Genomic DNA, 25300 nt, shown 5'->3' on the forward strand with positions numbered 1-25300 from the left:
AGGATACCCAGATCCCTCTGTACCTCAGAGTTCTGCAACCTCTATTTAAATAATAATTTTTTTTATTCTTCATGTCAACATGGATGATCTCAGATTCTCTCACGAGAAACCCTACCTTCAAATTTTTGCCCACTCAATGCCATGGTGCAGGCACCTTACTGCTTCTTCACAACTTATTTTCCTCTCTATCTTTATGTCATCAATAAATTTAGCAACCACAAATTGGGTCCTTGATATAAATGATAAATAGTTGAGGCCCCAGCATTGATTCCAGTGGCACCTCACACATCACATCTTGCCAACTTGAAAATGAACCATTTATGCTTACTCTCTGTTCCCTGTGAACTAACCAATCCTGTCTATAAGGGATTGGTTTAGCTCAGTTGTCTGGGTGGCTGGTTCATGATACAGAGTGATGCCAACAGTGTGGGTTCAATTCCCATATCAGCTGAGGTTATTCATGAAGGCCCCACCTTCTCAACCTTGCCCCTTGCCTGAGATGTGGTGATCCTCAGGTTACATCACCAGCGGTCAGATTTCCCCCTCAAAGGACAGAGCAGCTTGTGGTCGTCTGGGACTATGGTGTCTCCTTACTGCAATAACCTGCAGCTTCACTCCAGGTAGAGGTGACTTGCTCCACTTCGCAATTCCTGCTTTGTGTATCTAATCTTTCTGAAACATTCAGCCCACCGCAGGGAAGAGAGCAAACCGGCCAAGGAAATATCGAAAAAAATCATTAATAATGAATTTTAGGCGGATGCAGCCATGTTAAGAGTGTGCAGAATGTGTAACATCTCAATTTCCCAGCAATGTACACCCTGACAACAGTCACCCCCACCCCCGGTGATGTACACCCTGACAACAGTCACCCCCACCCCCGGTGATGTACACCCCGACAACAGTCACCCCCACCCCCGGTGATGTACACCCCGACAACAGTCACCCCCACCCCCGGTGATGTACACCCCGACAACAGTCACCCCCACCCCCGGTGATGTACACCCCGACAACAGTCACCCCCACCCCCGGTGATGTACACCCCGACAACAGTCACCCCCACCCCCGGTGATGTACACCCCGACAACAGTCACCCCCACCCCCGGTGATGTACACCCCGACAACAGTCACCCCCACACCCGGTGAAGTACACCCCGACAACATTCCCCCCCAGTGATGTACACCCCGACAACAGTCACCCCCCCAGTGAAGTACACCCTGACTACATTCCCCCCCAGTGAAGTACACCCTGACAACATTCCCCCCCGGTGAAGTACACCCTGACAACATTCCCCCCCGGTGAAGTACACCCCGACAACATTCCCCCCCGGTGAAGTACACCCTGACAACATTCCCCCCCCAGTGAAGTACACCCCGACAACATTCCCCCCCCCAGTGAAGTACACCCTGACAACATTCCCCCCCCAGTGAAGTACACCCTGACAACATTCCCCCCCAGTGAAGTACACCCCGACAACATTCCCCCCCAGTGTTGTACACCCCGACAACATTCCCCCCCAGTGAAGTACACCCCGACAACATTCCCCCCCAGTGAAGTACACCCCGACAACATTCCCCCCCCCAGTGAAGTACACCCTGACTACATTCCCCCCCAGTGAAGTACACCCTGACAACATTCCCCCCCCAGTGAAGTACACCCCGACAACATTCCCCCCCAGTGAAGTACACCCTGACTACATTCCCCCCCCAGTGAAGTACACCCCGACAACATTCCCCCCCCCAGTGAAGTACACCCTGACAACATTCCCCCCCAGTGAAGTACACCCTGACAACATTCCCCCCCAGTGAAGTACACCCCAACAACATTCCCCCCCCAGTGAAGTACACCCCAACAACATTCCCCCCCCAGTGAAGTACACCCCAACAACATTCCCCCCCCAGTGACGTACACCCTGACTACATTCCCCCCCAGTGAAGTACACCCCGACAACATTCCCCCCCAGTGAAGTACACCCCAACAACATTCCCCCCCCCAGTGAAGTACACCCTGACTACATTCCCCCCCAGTGAAGTACACCCTGACAACATTCCCCCCCCAGTGAAGTACACCCCGACAACATTCCCCCCCAGTGAAGTACACCCTGACTACATTCCCCCCCCAGTGAAGTACACCCCGACAACATTCCCCCCCCCAGTGAAGTACACCCTGACAACATTCCCCCCCAGTGAAGTACACCCTGACAACATTCCCCCCCAGTGAAGTACACCCCAACAACATTCCCCCCCCAGTGAAGTACACCCCAACAACATTCCCCCCCCAGTGAAGTACACCCCAACAACATTCCCCCCCCAGTGACGTACACCCTGACTACATTCCCCCCCAGTGAAGTACACCCTGACTACATTCCCCCCCAGTGAAGTACACCCCGACAACATTCCCCCCCAGTGAAGTACACCCTGACAACATTCCCCCCAAGTGTTGTACACCCCGTCAACATTCCCCCCCAGTGAAGTACACCCTGACAACATTCCCCCCCAGTGAAGTACACCCTGACTACATTCCCCCCCAGTGAAGTACACCCTGACAACATTCCCCCCCAGTGAAGTACACCCTGACAACATTCCCCCCCAGTGAAGTACACCCTGACAACATTCCCCCCCAGTGAAGTACACCCTGACAACATTCCCCCCCAGTGAAGTACACCCTGACAACATTCCCCCCCAGTGTTGTACACCCCGTCAACATTCCCCCCCCAGTGAAGTACACCCTGACTACATTCCCCCCCAGTGAAGTACACCCCGACAACATTCCCCCCCAGTGAAGTACACCCCGACAACATTCCCCCCCAGTGAAGTACACCCCGTCAACATTCCCCCCCAGTGAAGTACACCCTGACAACATTCCCCCCCAGTGTTGTACACCCCGTCAACATTCCCCCCCAGTGAAGTACACCCCGTCAACATTCCCCCCCAGTGAAGTACACCCTGACAACATTCCCCCCCAGTGTTGTACACCCCGTCAACATTCCCCCCCCAGTGAAGTACACCCCGACAACATTCCCCCCCCAGTGAAGTACACCCTGACTACATTCCCCCCCCACTCCCCGCGATGTTCACCCTGACAGTAACTCACTGCCGTGAAAATCTCACGTTACTGAGAGATTGGAGAACTCACTTCCAATTCTTTTATTTGCCAGAATGGGATGTTATAAATTGCTTCATGTTCTGAAATAGGCCGGTATTGCTCTTTTGTTTGAATCCATTCAAACTGAACATTTACATTGCTGTACAGGTTGGATTTAGTGTCACAAGCCTCTCATCAGGAGCGATGATAAAAGTGCTGAAATGCGCAGCAATGGCTCAGTGTCGCTTTGAAACCTCAGCCTAAAATTTATGCACCGATCCCTGATGTGTGACTCGAAGCTGCAACTTTCTAACTCAGGCGACGGAGCTCCCAGCAACACCATGGCGACACTGCGGAAAATCCCCTTCAAGCGACGCTTCCGCTCTGCACCACGTCTACACGGCAAACAGTCACACTTGCTGAGTGGAGACAGCAATACTGAAGCCCACATCTAATACCATGGGTAGAACTTAGTGCCCTTCTTCATAGCGTGTTTGGTGATGGGGGAAAGAGTCAGTTAATCAGGTGTGAGGGGCTGGCAGGGTCCCCACCCACTGCCCCTCCGCTCAACCACGCCCTACACCCCCCCCAACTCCCCACCCACCTCCTCTCGTATATAGGCTGTGGTGCCAATAGCCCTTGGGGCTAAAGGGGTCAAAGGGTATGGAGGGGTGGGGATCGGGATATTGAATTTGATGATCAGCCATGATCAAGATGTACGGTGGAGCAGGCTCGAAGGGCTGAATGGCCTACTCCCTCTTCTAGTTTCGATGTTTTGTTATTTCTAAGGATTGTGGATGCCCCTCTGGCCTTGCAGCTAATTGAAGCCCTTAAGCAGGCCTAGAATCATAGAATCTCTACAATATAGGAGGCCAATTGGCTCATCAAAACCTGTGTGGATAACAATCCTAGCCAGGCCCTATCCTTGTAAACTCATATAATTACCCTGCTAATCCCCTTGATGTTAAGGGTCAATTTAGCATGGCCAATCCACCGAACCAGCACATCTTTGGAGTGTGGGAGAAAACCCAAGCATTCACGGGGAGAATGTGCAAACGGTGACCCAAGCCGGGAATCGAACCCAGGTTCCTGGTGCTGTGAGGCAGCAGTGCTAACCACTGTGCCACCGTGCAGGGAGTTAGTGCCCACCAGAGTGTTCCATTATACTGCTGTGTGTTTTCACCCAGCGGTGGGCAGGGGGCAGACTGGAAGGGCAAACCCTGGGAGGGGTAGTTTGCAGCTTAGGGCAGGGGTATGAGGGGATGGGGGATTCGACAAGAATACCTGGCAGGACGTGACTCACAAGGTGATTGTTCTTTCCAATAGACTGTAGCTCTAGCTGCCAATGTGAAAGAAAATGGCAGAAGATGAGAAGTTCCCCTAGCCTGGCTCCCCCCACTGTTTCCCATCGAATAATTTAAATGTGTGGAGGATCACAGCCCACGGATTCACAATTCCTCTCCCAGTGCCAGCCCACTATGGGAATCTCGGTTCAACATCTGACGGTCACGGGGACAAGGTCCCCTCCAGAGATTTAAGCACCAAATCTAGGCTAATGCATCTGTGCATTGCTGCATTTCAGATGAGACATTAAATCAAGGCCCCAATTGTCTTTTGGGAGTGAAAGATTTCATGGCGCTATTCGAAGAGGTACAGCAGAGTTCTAAACTAATTCTAACTAAAATTCCCTACCCTTCCAGGAACCATATCCCTCTATTCCCATCCTATTCATGTATTTGTCAAGATGCCCCTTAAATGTCACTACCCTATCCACTTCCACTACCTCCCCTGGCAACGAGTTCCAGGTACCCACTACTCTCTGTGTAAAAAAATCTGCCTCGTACATCTCCTTTAAACCTTTCCCCTCGCACCTTAAACTTCTGCCCCCTAGTCATTGACTCTTCCACCCTGGGTAAAAGCTTCTGATTATCCACTCTGTCCATGCCTCTCATAATCTTGTAGGTTTCTATCAGGTCTCCCCTCAATCTCCGTCGCTCCAGTGAGAACGAACCAAGTTTCTCCAACCTCTCCTCATAGCTAATGCCCTCCATACCAGGCAACATCCTGGTAAATCTTTTCTGTACCCTCTCCAAAGCCTCCACATCCTTCTGATAATGTGGTGACCAGAATTGAACACTATATCCCAAGTGCGACCTAACTAAGGTTCTATAAAGCTGCAACATGACTTGTCAATTTTTAAACTCTGTGCCCCAGCCGATGAAGGCAAGCATGCCGCATGCCTTCTTGGTTACCTTCTCCACCTGCATGGCCACTTTCAGTGACCTGCGTACCTGTACACCCAGATCCCTCTGCCTATCAATACTTTTGAAGGTTCTGCCATTTACTGTATATTTCCTACCTGTATTAGACCTTCCAAAATGCATTACCTCACATTTGTCTGGATTAAACCCCATCTGCCATCTCTTTGCCCAAGTCTCCAATTGATCTATATCCTGCTGTATCCTCTGATGGTCCTCATCACTATCCACAAATCCATCAACGTTACTAACAAAATCAGTTACATTTTCCTCCATATCATTTATATATATTATAAATAGCAAAGGTCCCAGCACTGATCCCTAAGGAACACCACTTGTCACAGCCCTCCATTCAGAAACACACCCTTCCACTGCTACCCTCTGTCTTCTTTGACTGAGCCAGTTTTGTATCCACTTTGCCAGCTCACCTCTGATCCCCTGCAACTTCACCTTCTGCACCAGTCTGACATGAGGGACCTCATCAAAGGCCTTACTGAAGTCCTTGTAGATAGCATCCACTGTCCTACCCTCATTGATCATCTTCGTCACTTTCTCAAAAAACGCGATCCCGTTAATGAGACACGACCTCCCCTTCACCAAACCACATTGCCTCTCACTAATACGTCCACTTATTTCCAAGTGGGAATAAATTCTGTCTCGCAGAATCCTCTGCAATAATTTCCCTACCACTGATGTAAGGCTCATCGGCCTGTAATTACCTGGATTATTCTTGCTACCCTTCTTAAACAAAGGAACAACTTTGGCAATTCTCCAATCCCCTGGGACCTCCTCTGTAGCCAGTGAGAATACGAAGATTTCTCTCAAAGCACCATCAATTTCCCTCTTGCCTCTCTCAGTATTCTGGGGTATATCCCATCAGGCCCTGGGGAATCGTCTGCCTTAATGTTTCTCAAGAACCCCAACACTTCATCCTTTTTGATCTCAACATGACTCAAACTATCTACACATCCTTTCCCAGACTCTTCATCCACCAAGTCCTTCTCTTTGGTGAATACTGATGCAAAGTACTCACTTAATACCTCGCCTATTTCCTCTGGCTCCACGCATAGATTCCCTCCCTTGTCTTTGAGTGGGCCAACCCTCTCCCTGGATACCTTGGATAGTAATCATTGAGGATTAGATGTTGGCCATGACACCATGATCTTCTTCAATTTATTTCTGTTGCTTCTCTTCCTGCAGCCAGTGGTGCACAAGGCACCCTTTTACCATAGCAAGGTTTTTCCTGGTATAGGTCTGCAGTCTGTTGCCAGAGATTCACTAGGGTGTTGCCTGGGATGGAGCATTTGAGTTATAAGGAGAGACTAGAACGGTTGGATTATTTCCTTTAGCGCAGAGAAGGCTGAGGGAGGAACGTGATTGAAGTGTATAAGATTCTGAGCAACTGCTCCCCTTGATTGAGGGACCAATCACGAGGGGGCATAGTTTTAGGTTAAAGGGGCAGGAGGTTCAGAGGGGATTTGAGAAAAAATATTTTCACTCAGAGGAATCTGGAATTCACTGCCTGAGAAGGTACTAGAGGCTGGAAACCTTACAACCTTTAAACAATATCGGAATGAACTCTTGAAATATCATAATATTCAATATGGGACAAGTGCAGGAAAATGGGATTAGTGCACCTTTGATATTGCCAATGTGGATTCAATGGGCTGAAGGGCCTTTTCTTCACTGTATCATCCTAAGGGCAGGGATTTTATGGCCTCTCTTGTCCCAAAACCATAAAATCCTGCCCGAGGTCAACGAATCTTTAAATGGCCCACCCCTCGCTTGCTCCGATCCCTGTGGCAGGTGGGATGGTAAAATTCTGACCCATGACTCTAAGACACCTACAGCTTGGGAGAGGTCACTGCACACCAAGCATGGCTGACCAGGAATCTCTCCCGCACTTACTGCCTGCTATTGGTGCATGTTGGAAGGTTGATACTCGATTGTTTGGCCACATTGCAAAGGCACCTTCCTTGGCCATCAAGTCGTGGGATGGGACTGGAACCCAGGTACCTCTGGCTGCGAGGCAGCGACCTTACCCACTGCGCCACAAGATTTCCCATGCCATGGGTTTTATTAACTGAGAGGGCAGATGGGGAGGGGCGGTGGGTGAGTGGGGGGAGGGGCTCTCAGTCTGACTTGAAAGGTGCTTGATAATAACTGCCAGAAATGTCAAATATTTCATTGCCGGAGTGTAACAATTCTGTCTTTGATCACTATTTGTCCTGTGGAATGGGGTGTTGTGTGGAGGGGGGTTTGGGGGGACGGAATCTTTCCCATTTCAGACAATTGAAGGCAATAAAAGCCAATTAATGTGAGGAGCTACATGTTTAAATACCGAGGAGGTCAGATCCAGAAATTGTTTTAAAATTGCCCATCTATTTTGCGTGATCAGAGACACGGCGAGAAACTTTTGAAACTTCCAGACATTTTACCGTCCTATTTTCAGTGATAAATTCCCTGATGTAATTTACTGGTGGTTACAGGACACAATGTGGAGAAACGCAGGAATATCCTTCAGCACATCAACACGTGCCGCAACAAAATACCAACAAGTGCGACAAAAAGGGGCTAGATTTCCTCAGGTTTTCAATTTGAAAGAAAATATATAGTAATTGCCATAGCGACAAACAACAGCTGACAAAAAAGCGCTTCCTCCACTGAGCTCCTGTTACTTGGCAACGGGGGAGGTAACAAGCCCCTTATCTTATGAGCAAGGCACAAGAATTTTACAGGAGAAAAGCAAGTTGTCGACGTACAAGGTGGTAACTATAAGGCAGGTATTAAGTGACTGCCGGCACAACAACCACAGCCTACGTTCATGGACGTTTAGTATAATGAAACATGGGAGTGTGGATTTTCACAGTAACTTCATTGCAGTGTTAATGTGAGCCTACTTGTGACATTCATAAATAAGCTAAACTAAACTATTCCTGAGGTGTTGCACACCATAAAACAAAGTATCCCCCCCCAAAACAAACTAAAGGGCGTGATCTTACCGGCCATTTGCACCTCGCCATCTCTGCCAGCGAGGAAGGAGAATTTGGCACTCAGTTAAATCTCCGTTCACTGCAGATAAGCCCGCCGGTATGATCCACAAGAAGATTCTGCCCCAAGTGTCATAACGGTGAGAATTACAGAGCAATCAGCCTCTTCTGGGCCGCAATCGTCTCACACTTGGTCATTCTTTGTGAGAACGGCGAGTTTGGCACATGTTCTGGGTGAGCCTGGCTGCAAAGTGCTCGGGCACCGTTTGGGATATCCTGGAACTCCCTCCCAAACATCATTGTAGATGTACCTACACCACAAGGACTGCAGCGGTTCAAGATGGCAGCTCACCGCCACCAATTATAGTTTGGCAATAAGTGCTGCTGTTGCCGGTGATACCTGGTCTAACCAGTGACTGCATTCTCAAGGACAGTTAGGGATGGACAATGGAAACAGTGACCTAGCCAACGATGCCCATGTCCCGTGAAGGAATAATATAAAAATAAAGCCCTGTTAGAGTTGGTTGCTACTCCCCACTTTGGGCAGTTGTCCCTCTTTGCCTGTTCCTCTTCCCATATTCCCTGAGGCTTGGCCATCCCATAGTTTCAAGACCTGGGAAAGAAAAATCCACCCCCATCATTTTAATCACAAAAGATGTTGAGGTGCAACTTGTGGAATTGTTGAAAGGATTGTGGGCAGACAGGGAGGAAGGAAGAATTTTGTTTGATGTATTTTGGCACTTCTCCCCTTTGAGGGTGTGGAGAATTAGAAAAATTTTTCATGCCAGGTCCTAACCTGATTTGAGGTTGCTCCTTCTATAACCAATCAGTTCTGGAGTGGGATTTGAATCTGGGGTCTGTCAGCTCAGAGGCAAGGGTACTGTAGAAGAAGAAGTGGGTGCGTGGTGGCACAGTGGTTAGCACTGCTGTCTTATAGTGCCAGGGTCCTGGGTTCAATTCCTGCCCCACTGTCTATGTGGAGTTTGCATATTCTCCTCATCTTTGCCCCAGTTTCCTCCCACAGTCCAAGATGCGTAGGGTGGATGGATTAGCCAATGGAAATTGTTGCCTAGTGTCCAAAAATCATAGAATCCCTACAGTGCAGAAGGAGGTTATTTGGCCCATCAAGTCTGCGCTGACCACAATCCCACCCAAGCCTTATTTCTGTAACTTCACATATTTACCCTAGCTAATCCCCGTGACACTAGGGTCAATTTAGCATGGCCAACCCACCTACCCGCACATCTTTAGACTGTGGGAAGAAATCGGAGCACCCAGAGGAAATCCATGCAGGCACAGGGAGAACGTGCAAACTCCACATAGAAAGTGACATAAGACTGGAATTGGTCCCTGGTCCCTGGTCCCTGGTGCTGTGAGGCAGCAACGCTGACCAGTGTACCACCATGCTGCTCTATGAGATGTGTAGGTTAGGTGGATTAGCCATGGTAAATTGTCCTTTAGTGTCCAAAGATGTGTAGGTTGGTTGAATTAGCCGTGGTAAGTTGCTCCTTGGCATCCAAAGATGTGTAGGTTAGGTGGATTGGCCATGGTAAATTGCCCTTTAGTGTCCAAAGATGTGCAGGTTGGATGGATTAGCCATGTTAAATGCATGGGGTTATGGGGATAGGGTGAGGGGAGAGCCTGGAAAAGATAGTCAGAGTTAATGCAGACTCAATGGGCTGAATAGTCTCCTTCTACACTATAGGGATTCTATGGATGCTAAGAAAAGTGCCTTCTAACATCTGTCTCAGACCATGAATTGCATTCAAATGCGTAATAGATGTTGTTGGCAAATGTGTCTTTTCACATTGCCTTGTGTTCACAGTTGTGTCATCATTTCCATGACACCGGAGCAAATAATTGATAGAAAGGGCATCATTGTGTGTCTGAACATGCAGCTCAATGAAGATGTGTGTCGAAGGGATCACGGCTGTGACTCACTCCTGATTCTTCTGAAGGGGAGGAGATACAATTCGGACCAGCCACTAACTATTTCCTCAGACCTCCATGTGATTTTTCTCCTCGGGGTTGCCACAGTTTATGGTCACCAATGATTCATTTCACACTTGGCTGCGTTTTATTACAGCTGACGGTGTATTTTTTAATCTTCTCCTCCCTCACGAGTGGTGACTGTAAAGAGGTGAAGCAGGGTCCGTGGTGCTACATCTCAGCCCAGGACTGGCTGTGTTGGGCTGATGAAGTTTGTATTAAACATGAGAAATTTCAAGCAATCACACGGCGTGAGATCAACGGAGTCGCCAATCTTCCCGAGAAATAACTAGGCTGTGGGATAATCCAATTTCTATCTGAAGAAAATTAGTTACAGCAGTACTGAACATCAATTAGAATGCCCATTGGGAAGCCATGCTTTGTACAGATAGAACCTCTTAACATATTGCCTTCCATCTTACCACCCTGTTTTACACAGCACTTACACAGTTCATGGCACTGCCTGAGGGCAGCACGGTGGCACAGTGGTTAGCGCTGCTGCCTCACAGCGCCAGGGGCCCAGGTTCAATTCTAGCCTTAGGTGACTGTCATTGTGGAGTTTGCACATTCTCCCCATGTCTGCATGGGTTTCCTCCAGATGCTCCAGTTTCCTCCCACAGTCCCAAGAGTACTGTATCTATTTCTCAGTTTTGTGGCTTCTTTCTTTCAGTAAGTAATTAAAAAGAAAGTTACTGATCTTGGTGCATTAGCCGTATTAAATTCACCCTCAGTGTACCCGAACAGGGGCCAGAGTGTGGCAATTAGGGGATTTTCACATATGTGAATGTAAGTATACTTGTGACTAATAAATATACTCTCTTAAAACTACAGACAAAACTCTACTTGAGTTGTAAGCCTAAGGGTGAGATTTTCCAGTCCCGCTGAAAATCAATGGACATTTAGTCCAGCTGCCCAGTCTCCCGCAGCGGGTCCTGTTGCAACGAGATCGGAAAATCCAGGTCTTACTTTTGAAAAATTGACAAAAATTGGGATTGAGCAGGCTTGATGCACCATGGAGATGGGAATTCTGCAGAGAGTAACTAATTGCTCGGCTCCGCAAAGCCTGTCCACCATCTACCAGGCACAAGTCAGGTGCGTGATGGAATACTCTCCACTTGCTTGGATGAGTGCAGCTCCGACAATACTCAAGATGCTCAACACCATCCAGGACAAAGTTTGATTTGTAACCCTTACATATACATTCAATCCCTCCACCACCAAACAGTAGCAGCAGTGTGCACCATCTACAAGATGCACTGCAGCAACTCACCAAGGCTCCTTAAGCTGCAAATTCCAAACCCAAGGCCACTACCATCTAGAAGGACAAGTGCAGCAGACATACAGGAACACCACCCCCTCTTTTAGTTATATCTGCCATTTAATTGATATTTCATAATCAACTACCTGATAATTCATGTTAAATTTATAGATTTAGAGTTAACCAGGGTAGTATTTAGTGTTTGCTTTGTTTGACTCTTGTGCAGAATAGATTTCTCAGTTTTGTGGCTTCTTTCTTTCGGTTAGTAACTGGAATTTCAGAACTTATTAAAAAGGAAGTTTCTGATCTCGACTGAGATTGTGACACTTGTAAAGCAACTGCGAGAGATAAGATTTTTCAACTCCTTACATCCTAACTCCTTTATCTTTTTGACATGATTCTGAATGTCTGACTTTTAAATTATTCATTTATATGGCATTTTAACTTAATATTAATGACACTTATCTGCCTTTTAACGTTAATTTTGTATGATTTTTTAATATGACTTTGAATATTTATCTGACTTTTTCAATGATTGAATATACATGAATTTAAAACACGATTTTGATATAATTTATCTCAACATTTAAAATTTAATGTTAAATTTATGACTTACTAGAAATATTCAATTTATTTTTAAACATTCTTTTATTCTTCTTTAATATTGTTTCGTGGGATTTTTTTTAAAGCTTATTTTTTTAACCCTAGCATTGCATCAACTCAGAGATCTTTATTTATTAGTGTCACAGGTAGGCTTACATTAACACTGCAATGAAGTTACTGTGAAAATCCCCTAGTTGCCACATTCTGGCGCCTGTTCAGGTACACTGAGGGAGAATTTAGCATATACACCTAACCTGCACATCCTTGGACTGTGAGAGGAAACCGGGGCACCCTGAGGAAACCCATGTAGGCAAGAGGAGAACGTGCAACCTCCACACAGACAGTGACCCAAGCTGGGAGTTGAACCTGTGTCCCTGGCACTGTGTGGCAGCAGTGATAACCACTGTGCCACCGTGCCACCCCCCTCGATGGGATGCCATCCTAGTTGCCCTAGTTGAACTGAATGGCCATTTCAGAGGGCATTTTAAGAATCAACCACATTGCTGTGGGTCTGGAGTCATATGTAGGCCAGACCAGGTAAGGACGGCAGATTTCCTTCCCTAAAGGACATTAGTGAACCTGATGATTTTTTTACAATAATTGATGATTGTTTCATGGTCGTCATTACTGAGACTAGCTTTTATATTCCAGACCTTTTATTAATTGAATTTAAGTTCCACTAGCTGCCATGGTGAGATTTAAATGCATGTCCGCAGAGCTTTAGCCTGGGATCTCTGGATTACGGGTGGGATTTCAAAGCCTGTCTCATTCCGAAATTGTAAAAGCCCAGGTGAGGCCAACAGACCATGCCATGGTCTGTCCCTCCCCCGCTCTGATAGCAGACAAGTCGATAAAATCCTGGCCTACAAGTCTGGTGAAATAATCACTATGCTTGTACGTATTTGACGTTGTAAAGGCAACTGTCAGGCTCAGTTACAGCGGGAATCCTCCAATCTCGTTCGTCCTGCCACTGCTGCCAGCGAGAATAGAGAATTTGGCACTTAGCCAGAACTTCATTCACTGCAGCGGGACTGGAGAATCCCAGCTGTAGCTGAGGCTGGAAAATTCCAGCCTACATGTTTGAGTTCCGGGGTGGAATTCGAATTGCTGAATTACAGGCAGGAATCTACAAACAGCAAGCTTACCCATACAAGAGATTTGTTAAATCAAATAAATGTGTTTCCTTACCTCATTCTGGGTGCACTTTGCTGAAATTATAGAACCACCCTACAGTGCAGAAGAGGCCATTTGGCCCATTGGGTCTGCATTGATTCACTGACAGAGTATCCCACTCAGGCCTTCTACCCTGCCCTCCCACAACCCCAAACATTTCCTATGGCCAATCGATCTAAACCACACATCTTGGGATACCAAGGGGCAATTTAGCAAGGCCAATCCCCCTAAACCTGCACATCTTTGGGCTGTGGGAGAAAACCAGAGCATCCGGAGGAAACCCACACAGAGATGGGGAGAATGTGCTCACTCCACACAGACAGTGACCGAAGCCAGGAATCGAACCCGGGTCCCTGGCAGAGTCAGCAGCTCTTTGACAAATTTCCTGATCTGCATTTCCACAAAAATAGAACTACATCCTTCGCATGAGGACTAATAATAATCATTACTCAACTTTTATTAGCTTTGGTGGCAAATCTTTTTTTGTTTTGACGGGTCCTATGGCTATGATTTCTATTCAATGCACCATGAGCTCGGTTCTGTATACCTGTGTTACACTACACTGCAGAGCTGAGTGGCGATGTGTGCCTTGAGGGAACACTTGTGCCTTCCTATTGAAGCTCTTAGCTGTTGCAGTAAGTCAAGGTCAGTTCGTGTGCCATCGATTCGCTTCTAACTGAGAGTTACAGGGTTTTCCAGTTGCTGTTGTTCTGAAACCGGAAAACCCCACCCATGGTCAATGGACCTTTCCATGGTCCACCCCTTACCCGCTCCGATTCCTGTGGTGGGAGGGATAATAAAATTCACTCCAAAGGTTTCTAATTAACAGTAATGATGAAACACATCCAATGTAGATAAATGGCAGGATTGACAAAAACAATCAAAGGAAAATTCTGACATTTTTCCAGGAATAATATTTTTTCAAACTTTCTTTCCTGTTACTTTTCTCCCTTATTTTTTGATCCTTTTCTTTTTCATCCTTAACAGGATTGACCAGCGATTGAACAATTTTAACCATCACTTCCTGGTTTAGACTCTGCGGGTCTCAATCAAAATTCTTAAACCTAATTGGTTCAGGAGATACAGTTGCTTGCCATGTTCACACCAGTCGCAGAATCCCTGTAGGAGACACTGAAATGAAATATTTCTCTAAGCAAGGGCAGGTTTTAGGGTTTTGGATCCGGATCTCCAATGTCAGGGATTAAATGGGGGTGCTGATCCTGCACTATGTGGGGAACAGTCACCCAGCAATGATTTTCCCTGAGTTGGGAATTGACCAATTAATAGCCGGGAGGGTGCAATTTACATCCAAGGAGGATAGTTTAAAGTTTATATTTTAGTGTCACAAGTAGCTTATATTAACACTGCAATGAAGTTACTGTGAAAATTTTCTAGTTGCCACACTCCAGTGCTTGTTCAGGTACACTGAGGGAGAATTTAGCATGGCAAGTGCAGCTAACCAGTATGTTTTTTGGACTGTGGGAGGAAACCCACAGAGTCACAGGGTGAACATGCAAACTCTGCACAGATAGTGACCCAAGCCAGGAATCGAACCTGAATCCCTGCCACCGTGCTACAGTGTCTTGAAGCTGGAGGGCCAATAGGATGCCATCCAGCTCAGAAGGAAGTGAACTCTGCTGTTTCAGGTAAGATTGAGTGATAGAGAGAAATAGATAGATAGATAAAGATAGATAGATAGAGATAGATAGATAGATAAATAGATAGATAGATAGAGATGGATAGATAAATAGATAGAGATAGATAGACAGAGAGAGATAGTTAGATAAATAGAAAGATGGACAGAGAGATAGATAGATAGAGAGAGAGAGCAATAGATAGGTAGGTAGATAGATAGATAGTCTTCCTCTGCAGCTGTCCCCTCACCAGCTCTGGAATTTACAAATGCACCTATCTTCCAGTTGAAATATTTGCCCCACAGTAAGTTCCGCTGCAAAGTTTGTGGGTAAATGTAATGAATGCAACAGCTGGATGTAACATCTGGCCCATTGATGTAATAGGGAGACATTTAAAACTGGACATGGCCAAGAATCACCTCCAGACACTTTATATTTTAACTCCAAATTTATTTTTCCATGAACAGGATAATTTTTGTACACATTTTTGCTTCTTTTTCTCAGTTTTTGCAGCTAGTTGATGTTCATCCAGGAGATGGTTTCAGGCCAAGCGCCAGTGATCAATCTCTGTGCAAACGGCGCTTTAGTTCCATCCGTTCCATGCGTATGAATTGAGGATGCCCATGTCCCTGAGTCTCCCCTGCGGGACTCGCTGCCGGTCGCTGGCTCGCTCCGCTGCCCCGTGGCACAGGCGGTGCAGCAGCTGCTGCTCCGGCCTCAGCACCTTGCGCGGCTGCTGCTGCTGTGCGGCTCCTGTCTCCGCCAGCCTGCCGTGCCGCTGCTCTCCACTGGGTGGAGCTCGAGCTCCTCGGCCGCTGTGCAGTCTCTCCACAGCTTGGTCAATGTCCAGCCTGGACATCCTCTGGTGGCCCAGAGGGAAAGGGGCTGGTGTGATGGTGCCCCATGGCTGCTTTGACATCCTGGTGTAACAAGAGAAATGCAGAAACCTGATTAATCCTCTATTCTATTTATGGTCTTAGTATTTACAATCTCTAATCTTTTTGGAAAGACTATCTCATAAAAAGCATCTGACTATGGGTGGCACGGTGACACAGTGGTTAGCACTGCTGACTCAGGGACCCGGGTTTGATTCCTGGCTTGGGTCACTGTCTGTGCGGAATTTGCACGTTCTCCCCATGCCTGCATGGGTTTCCTCCGGGTGCTCCAGTTCCTCCCACAGTCTGAAAGACATGCTGGTTAGGGTGGATTGGCCATGCTAAATTCTCCCTCAGTGTACCCAAACAAGCGCTGGAGTGTGGTGACTAGGGGATTTTCACAGTAACTTCATTGCAGTGTTAATGTAAGCCGACTTGTGACACTAATAAATAAACTTTAACCTACAAAAAATGCAGTTTAGTTAGCCACTGTAGGCAGGGTTCATTATAGGAATGTAATGGGACCATTCGACTGTTCTTTAAAGATAAAGTGAGATAACAGGTGTTAATGATCAGTATAAGGCAGCCCTACGTACTTTGGGAAAAGTAAGAATCTCTCAGGATGTTTATCATAGAATCATAGAATCCCTACAGTGCAGAGGAGGCCATTCAGCCCATCGAGTCTGCACTGACTCCCTGACAGAGTACCTTACCCAGGCCCTCTCCCCCACCCTATCCCTGTGACCCCACACATTTTCATTGGCCAACTCCATCTAAGCAACACATCTTGGGACACCATGGGGCACATTATTAAACAATAATAACTCAGCCTGGCTCAGTTGGTGATCCTCTGAGTACTGAGTCAGAAAGCTGTGACTTTAAACCTCACACCAGGTGCCTAACTACGATAAGGGTAAATGAGGGTTATGGAGATAGGCCCTGGGTGGGATTGTGGTCGGTACGGACTTGATGGGCTGAATGGCCTTCTGTTTTATAGGGATTCTATGAATCTTCTAGGCTGATAAACCTGCGACATTTCAATAGAATCAGGGCTGCTGGGGAATTAAAATCAGGCGCTGCGTGTTTCTGAAAGGTTGTTTGCAAAGTTGTGCAAGGGCTGGAACTGTGTCCAGTAGAGTTTAATAGGGGACCCTGACAAGTAAATGTCTGTGTTGCTGTCTCTACACCAACGATGGCTGGAGTTTTAAAGTTTATTTATCTGTGTCACAAGTTGGCTTACATTAACACTGCAATGAAGTTGCTGTGTAAATCCCCTAGTCGCCACGCTCCGGCACCTGTTTGGATACACTGAGGGAGAATTTAGCATGGCCGATGTATTTAACCAGCACTTTCGGACTGTGGGAGGAAATCGGAGCACCCTGAGGAAACCCACGCAGACATGGGGAGAATGTGCAAACTCCACACAGACAGTGACCCAAGCCAGGAATTCAACCCGAGTCCCTGACGCTGTGAGGCAGCAGTGCTAACCACTTTGCCACCGTGCTGCCCATATTGCCACTGGCTCTGGTTGGGGTGCAGAAGAAGACCAGTCAGAGCCAATTTACTCTCTTTCACAATGACAAAGATGTTCTAACAAATTCAAACATTATATAAAAGTCACTGCTAGAATGAACCTAGTCTTATTTGCAATATATCTGAAATGGTCCCAATCTAGTTTTCTCTATGCTGGAATGTTACAAGTCCCAGTTTAAATTTACTTCTTTCTCTTCACCTTTGCATCCACGCTATTAATTGTAGATTAACTGTATTTAGTTGTATGCAGGTGGAGGAAATTAATTGGGCTTTTGTTTGAGCACATATAAGGAGAGACTTACTAGAAGTGTGGTGTGGTTGAGTTAGAAGGTGCCTCTGGTAATGTTTAAACTCTGTAAGTAACACTGAGTGAAAATTGGCTCCAGTACTACCCTTTGCCATCTGGATTTCTAGGAGAAGAGCAATCCTCTTGTATTTCCTGACTGTCTGCCTGACATCAAATGCTGGGTGGGCCAAAATATCCTTCAGTTCAATTTTATCAGGGCATAGTGGCACAATGCTTAGCACAGTTGCCTCACAGCATCAGGGACCTGGGTTTGATTCCTGGCTTGGGTCAATGTCTGTGCATAGCCTGCACATTCTCCCCATGTCTATGTGGGTTTCCTCTGGGTGCTTCAGTTTCCTCCCACAGTCTGAAAGATGCGCTGCTTAGGTGCACTGGCCGTGCTAAATTCTCCCTTAGTGAACCCGAACAGGCACCGGAGTGTGGCGACTAGGGGATTTTCACAGTAACTTCATTACAGTGTTAATGTAAGCCTACTTGTGACACCAATAAATAAACTTGAAACTTTATCTAGGCAGAAACTTTCCTGGTCAGCTACTGTCAAAAACTCCATTCTTAAAGTTTCCAAAAAATATCTTTCTAATTGCCTGCTTTTTAAAAATTCTTTCATGGGATGTGTGTGTCACTGGCTGGGGCACTGGTTATTGTCCATCTCGAACTGCATTGAACTGAATGGCTTGTTATGGCATTTCAGAGGGCAGTTGAGAGTCAACCACACTGGTGTGGCTCTAGAGTCACATGTAGGCCAGACCAGATAAAGGCGGCAGATTTCCTTCCCTAAAGGATATTAGTGAACCAGCCTCCTGAACTTAATCTCAAACAACTCACCTAGAATTTTGAAATCCATATCCTATTTTGGCACCAGCATGCCAATCTGCTGCCCCCTACTGGTTGACCTCCATTTGTTCCCTGCCCTCCAGTGCATTGAGTTCAAATCTTTAGCCCTGATCTTCAAATCCTCTTTTGGCTTCATTTTGTCCAATGGCTGCATTTTTTTCCAACTCTACCACCCATCACACCCCCCCCTCCTGCTCTCCCAGCTTGCCTGAACTCCAGTACTGTTAGCAGAACCCTCCATCACTCTGGATTCCCTTCCATAACCTTTCCATCTTGTTCCCTCTTGATTTGATTTACTATTGTCACATCATAGAATCCGTACTGGTAGAAGGAGGCCATTTGGCCCATTGAGTCTGCACTGACCACAATCCCACCCAGGCCCTATCGTCATAACCCTACTAATTTACCCTACTAACCCCCTGACACTAAGGGGCAACTCACCATGGCCAATCCACCTAACCCACACATCTTTGGACTGTGGGAGGCAATCCACGCAGACACGGGGAGAATGTGCAAACTCCACACAGACAATGACCCGAGGCCAGAATTGAACACAGGTCCCTGGCGTTGTGAGGCAGTAGTGCTAACCACTGTGCCACCGTGCCACCCTATACTGGGATATAGACATATATACATATATAGGGATACAGTGAAAAGTATTGTTTCTTGCATGTCCAAACAGACAAAGCATACTGTTCATAGAGAAGGAAAGGAGAGGGTGCAGAATATAGTGCTACAGGCATAGTTAGGGAGTAGAGAAAAATCAACTTATATAAGTAGCCAAATCGGTAAGAGATTGAGTTAAAGCATTGTTGTAGAGTTTAAGAGTTTTAAAAGGATAGAATGAGAGTAAAAGATGGAATTAGAAAGTACACTGGGCACAGCTTGCATGAAGTTGCCATGTTATGGTGCCATCATCTTAAATGCGGCCCCGGTTAAATTTGACCCAACTAAAGTGTTCTGTCGCTGGTGTCCCCACTGTAATGTGAGTTTGGACATTTCAACACACAATGTAAATGTAAATTGCTGGAGTACACTTGGACTGCTCCCAGTCTATCACACAAAGCCCCACTTTCTCTCACCTGCTTGGAGTTTTAATCTGGTCTCAGCTTCTTTGTGTTTGAGAACTACATTCGACTCTGGAACACTCCAGGTTACTCCTTCCCTACCTGTGTTGTCCAGATATTATATCGAATGAGTTGCTGTCCTCTGCCTCATTGACTCCAGGGCCTGAATGTTAAGCTAATGGTTGTGTTTGTGCAAATATCCCACTGCAACGTCATTATAATAAACGGCACACAACCACGATGACTTCAACTGGAAATGCGGGGAACTTGACCGATATATCCAGATGAAAAGTAAGCACATTTTTCTATAAGTGATTGAGCTGGTTGCCGGGCTACATCAAATACAATTGTGCTGGATAGATACAATAAACACAAAGCAGTGGGCAGCGCAAGTGTTCAGAAGTGGAGCCATGCCAGTGTCAGGCTCCCATGGCAACAAGATAGTAAATAAACCAGCAGCAGAACTTGGCAATACAACATTTTCTGGAGAATATCATTACAGATTCAATAAAGAGCAGTGAAAACTGAACTTTCGTGGATGGATTTGTCCCATCGAATCATTTTGAATTAACATGGTAAAATGGGAATGTTCCCAAAGCCAGTGTATAGGTTCCTCCGTAAAATAGTCTCACTGGTTCCACTGGTAGCCACTTCTGAGTCACTTTGGGCTTGTTACTTACAAGATATGGAACAAAACTGGGTGAATGGGGTTAAGAGATTAGCCATCAAGGCAGAACAAGCTCAAGGGGCTGAATGGCCTATTCTTGTTCCTGTGTAGCTATCTGGCTATTAACAAGTGGCACATGTATCCAAGCAACAAACCCTTTCTCCAGTCAATTTAAATGAATCCCGATCTCAAAGAGCTATTAGTCAATTAAGTTAGTGGCTCCCTTAGCACTGAAGGGCTTGGTGAGCAGGTAAGATAGGTGGAGAGGCGGAAAATCGTGTTCACGCCAGATTTCACACAATCTGGCCAGCCCTGTTTTACTGACAAAATCAGCCTCGTGCCCAGAAACTCGTCCATTTTACACTTAGAATTTTTTTGAGAAAATTCTGCCCTCAATGTTTTCAAATTCCCAAAAATAGGGGAGTCTAAAACTAGAGGGCATAGGTTTAAGGTAAGAGGGGAGAGATACAAAAGTGCCCATAGGGGCAATTTTTTCACACAGAGGGTGGTGAGTGTCTGGAATGAACTGCCAGAGGTAGTAGCAGAGGCGAGTACAATTTTGATTCTTAAAAAGCATTTAGACAGTGACTTGGGTAAGGTGTGTTTAGAGGGATATGGGTCAAATGCGGGCAATTGGAACTAGCTTCAGGGTTTAAAAAAAGGACAGCATGGACAAGTTGGGCTGAAGGGCCTGTTTCCATGCTGTAAGGCTGTATGACCCTATGATTCTAGGCCCAGCAACCTGATCAATCCTCAGTGCCTCAAACCAAGCTAAGGCCATTTCTGCATTTACATTCAAGGAGTTGATATCTAAAGCATTTGTACCTGATGCTGTATCATCTTCAATAGTGAAAATGAACACAATATTTATATACACACTTGTGCCAAGCCCTGATATATATATATATATATGTATGTTTTAGCAATATTCCTGAAAATTGGATCTAGTCTTACAACAGATACCAGGTTGTCTGCAGCAATAATTTTCTCAACCAAATGAAATATGACGATACAATGACTATTGATGTGAATTGATGATGTGGGAGATGTTGGTGTTGGACTGGGATGGGCCCAATAAGAAGTCTCACAACACCAGGTTAACGTCCACCAGATTTATTTGGAATGACGAACTTTTGGAGCGCTGCGTTTTCCTCATCTGATGAAGGAGCAGCACTCTGAAAGCTCATGATTCCAAATAAACCAGTTAGACTTTAACCTGGTGTTGTGAGGTATCTTGCTGTGAATTGAGGGGTTGTTAGGAGACGGAATGTTCCCACAGAAACAGTTGACAGAATAGACTCCATTGTTTTATTTTTGAATTTTTTTTAAATAAAGAAGTACGGGAAATAGGATGATGTGGATGGTTCTTTCTGAGAGTTACACAGATACAATGCTAGGCTTAAATTGTCCAAACATGTGAAAGTAAGTATATATAATCATCTAATTATATGAAAGTAAATCACCCACTTAAATGTAAAGCTGGAACACTGTTGTAAGCGGGAAAGAATGTAATAGTGAAGAGTAGACCAAAGCCATGACAATGACATCATTCGGATTTTCTACATTTCACCACTGATTTGTAAGATATCTATTAACAAGAACACAACATTGATATACAATACCATCACATAAACAGATGCAAGTGTTATATTTTATTGTGGGTGCTAGAAGTAAGGTATATTTTGAAGTGTAACTTGTTTTTCTATATTTGTGTACAAAGAAAGGAGTAAAACTTTCATTCAGCTTCATGTTAAACACAGGTGCCTACAGGTCTATAGATTTTATTTTCACTTTAAACTTTTCCTGCATTGTCATTAAGGGTTTATGATGTAAAAGCAATTGCAGGTCTTTAAACAAAGAAAAATTTTGGCAACCAGAGATTCACACGGAAAAGCAGAAGCAATTGTTTTCAGTCTGGAACCAGGTTACCGCAAAAAAGCTTTTCACAGAGGCTGCCAGTTCAGGACATAGAAATGGGGGGCAGAAAGTAAGTTCCAGAAGCTAACAAACAGAAAGTTCCTGGAATAAAGGAATCCCAGGAAGAGTGAAGTGAAAGGGACAATATATTGGAATCTGAACAAAGTATTGTTCACTGAAGTTAAAGAAAGGGGCAGAGAGAGGCTCCCAGTTAAAGATGGAACTCAATGGTGCAGACACGGAGAAGCTGGCTAGCGAGAAGCCAGAGATCTGAAATAGTCCTCGCATTGGTGACATCTTATATAGTCTGTGACTTAATAGTTCTGTTGGTGTGAATGGGTGCCTGAGAGTTTGTGTGGAAGCTGAAATCAAATGTTGACCAAGGATGGAGGAATACAGAAAGGAGAGGTTGAAATTCTGGATGTGGATCCTTGGTGAAGGCATCTGAGAGAAAGCCTTGTGTAGGAGAAGATTCCTAAGCATATCCTTCAAGAGCGCAGATTGGAAACCCTCATATGGAAGTCAGAATTCCAGTGAGCCGAGGTGGATCACAGTGTGACAAACATCTGGGAGACTTGGTGAGGCATCCACAGAAGTTGTATTGGGTGACATCTGTCACTTGCATTCTAAGTGTGGTGTGTCTGACTAGATTTTGTCTTTTGGTTTGCACAGACTTACTGAGGGTTTAAGATACATTCTGTAACTTGTGTTCTTACAAATCTGTGTTTCCTATAAAGGTATGACTGGGGTGAAGGAGTAGTGTAATATAGTTAACCTTTACTTGTTCAATAAATGCATTGTTCTTTTGCCATTCTTTTACTGTTCTTGTGCAGTCTTGTAACTCCATTTACCCACATTACAGGCACATTAAAAATTAAAGTCACAACCTAGCGAGCTGGGATTGTGACAAAAGGTTGCAATAATTTTAACTTTAATTGTTAAAAAATTTATTCACGTCAACGTTTAGGTTATTCTGGGAAGCAACAACATCGAGAAACAGTTTGTCTTGGGCCTGTGGAGGTAAAAATATCACACACAAGTATCAGTGTCTGCAGCGAGATTTGTTTTAACTGATAAAATACACCATTAATGCTTCTGATAAATGTAAATTCCATCTGCCGAACACACAGTGTAAATTGGAAGCACTTTTTCACTTGACAAATCTTTGGTCGGCAAGTCATTCAGTGGTTGGAGCTTCCAAGACACTAACTCTGCATGAAGGTTGTACACTGAAAGGTATAAATAAATGTACATGTGTGAAATAAGCAGAATACACAGCAGGACAAGGTGGTCTAAGGTACAGCAGGCACGTGCAAAGCAGCTGATGTAATCCATCTACATCTATGAGTTGTTAGGCCTGTGAGTTACAAAGTCCTGCTCCTGAAATGCATTCTCTAATCATAACTTATCAGGCTTTCCTCACCGGATATTGCACTGGTCTCAATTCTGTCTCATCTCTATTTGAGAGGTGTGTCAAGGTAACACAAGGTAACGTTAGATTGATTGTATTGTCTGAATGTCAACTGTGTCCCCTATCAATGACATTAGGATCATGTTCCCGTAACTCATTCGTCAGGTGAATAATGAAACTCTTTTTTTTTAAATTAATCTATATTCTCTTCACAGACCCAGACCCCGGCCCCCCACCAGCCCGAGCGGATGGCATTTTGTTCAATGTTCAGCACTACTTGTTGCACTGGATGGCAATCATTTCGTATTTTGCCTTCCCCTCGGCTTGCTGTTCTGGGATACAGTGGCTCTCCTTTGGAACTGTCTCTGTGTGGTGTAGCTCGATGATCAGAACATAAATGGCAGACCCGAGAACTCCACCAATCAGCGGTGCGATGACTGGAATCCACCACCAGCCATCGCCGACTCTGTGTGGACAAACAAACAGGTAAATATCAGATACAGGGGCTGGATTGGTGCACTTGTATCAGATTAATGTCACAACCAAGTGGGGGGGGGGGGGGGGGGTGCGATATATTAACCAAGGTGGGGCTGGAGCGAGGCAACTTCTTGCAAGCTGTGCCTCTAATTCAATCTTTTACTCTCATTCTATGCTTCTAAAACTCTAACTCTTTCAAACTCTCTAACAATGCACTGTTACAGTCTCTTGATTTGGCAATTCTTAGAATCATAGAATCCCTACAGTGCAGAAGGAGGCCATTCAATCCACATCAACCACAACCCCACCCAGGCTCTATCCCTGTAACCCCATATATTTACCCTACTCATCCCCCCCCCGACCCAAATGGACAATTTGGCATGGCCAATCCGTCTAACTCGTACATTTCTGGAGTGTGGGAGGAAACCGGAGCACCCGGAGGAAACCCATGCAGACAAGGGGAGAATGTGCAAACTCCATACTGACCCAAGGCTGGAATCGAACCCGGGTCCCTGGCACTGTGAGGCAGCAGTGCCAACCACTATGCCACCGTGTCATCCTTAGGACCCCGGAGAATGTCTGTAACATTCCTTTCCTTCTCTATGAACACAATGCTTTGTCTGTATAGCGCGTAAGAAACAATACTTTTCACTGTATGCTAATACATGTGACAATAATAAATCAAATCAAATCAAAATCAGCCTGTTAGAATGTGCTAGATACCACATGCTGTATTCACACAACTATTCGGTGTGGTCAGGGTACAGTGATGTTGAGGACAGTTATGTTTGAGAGATAAAGAACATACAAACATACGAATTAGGAGCTGGGGTCAGGCCACTCAGCCTCTTGAGCCTGGTCCGTCATTCAATAAGTTCATGATCGATCTGATCGTAGCCTCAAATCCATGTTCCCACCTACCTCCCATAACCTTTCACCTCCCCCCCCCTTGTTAATCAAGAATCTATCTGCCTCTGCCTTAAACATTTTCAAAGATTCTGCTTCTGCTACTTTTTGAGGAAGGGAGTTCCAAAAAACTCACAACCTTCAGAGGAAAAATTTCTTCTCCACACTGTCTTAAACGGGCGACCCTTCATTTTTAAATAGTGACCCCTAGTTCTAGATTCTCCCACAAGAGGAAACATCCTCTCCACATCCACCCTATCAAGACCCCTCAGGATCTTAAAGGTAGCTGTCAAGTTACCTCTTACTCTGCTGAACCCCA

The 25300-nt window shown here is 45.6% G+C and overlaps 2 protein-coding genes across 2 annotated transcripts in view; both read right to left on the minus strand.

Annotated features, from left to right (window-relative positions):
* Window positions 1–15436: 15436 nt before the first annotated feature.
* On the minus strand, window positions 15437–19930 carry LOC145359654 (uncharacterized). The gene is made up of 2 exons (XM_080214372.1): window positions 19619–19930; window positions 15437–15907 (listed from the first exon to the last, which is right to left on the minus strand). Exon 2 carries the CDS (start codon window positions 15904–15906, stop codon window positions 15571–15573), a length of 336 nt encoding a protein of 111 aa, XP_080070498.1. The 5' UTR covers window position 15907; window positions 19619–19930; the 3' UTR covers window positions 15437–15570.
* A 3941-nt stretch (window positions 19931–23871) lies between these two features.
* The window catches only part of LOC145359677 (aquaporin-9-like), a 61515-nt gene continuing 60086 nt past the window's right edge, over window positions 23872–25300 (minus strand). The window contains exon 6 of the mRNA XM_080214420.1: window positions 23872–24064. Within this exon, the coding sequence (XP_080070546.1) occupies window positions 23872–24064 (193 nt within the window). The remainder of the gene's footprint in view (window positions 24065–25300) is intronic.

The sequence above is a fragment of the Carcharhinus amblyrhynchos genome, chromosome 28, assembly GCF_965287045.1.
Source record: "Carcharhinus amblyrhynchos chromosome 28, sCarAmb.v2.hapA, whole genome shotgun sequence".
Lineage (NCBI taxonomy): Eukaryota > Metazoa > Chordata > Chondrichthyes > Carcharhiniformes > Carcharhinidae > Carcharhinus > Carcharhinus amblyrhynchos.

Bases quoted from the DNA above. Each gene is read 5' to 3' on its own strand.
- LOC145359654 (XM_080214372.1), bottom strand. From the start codon at position 15,906: ATGTCAAAGCAGCCATGGGGCACCATCACACCAGCCCCTTTCCCTCTG.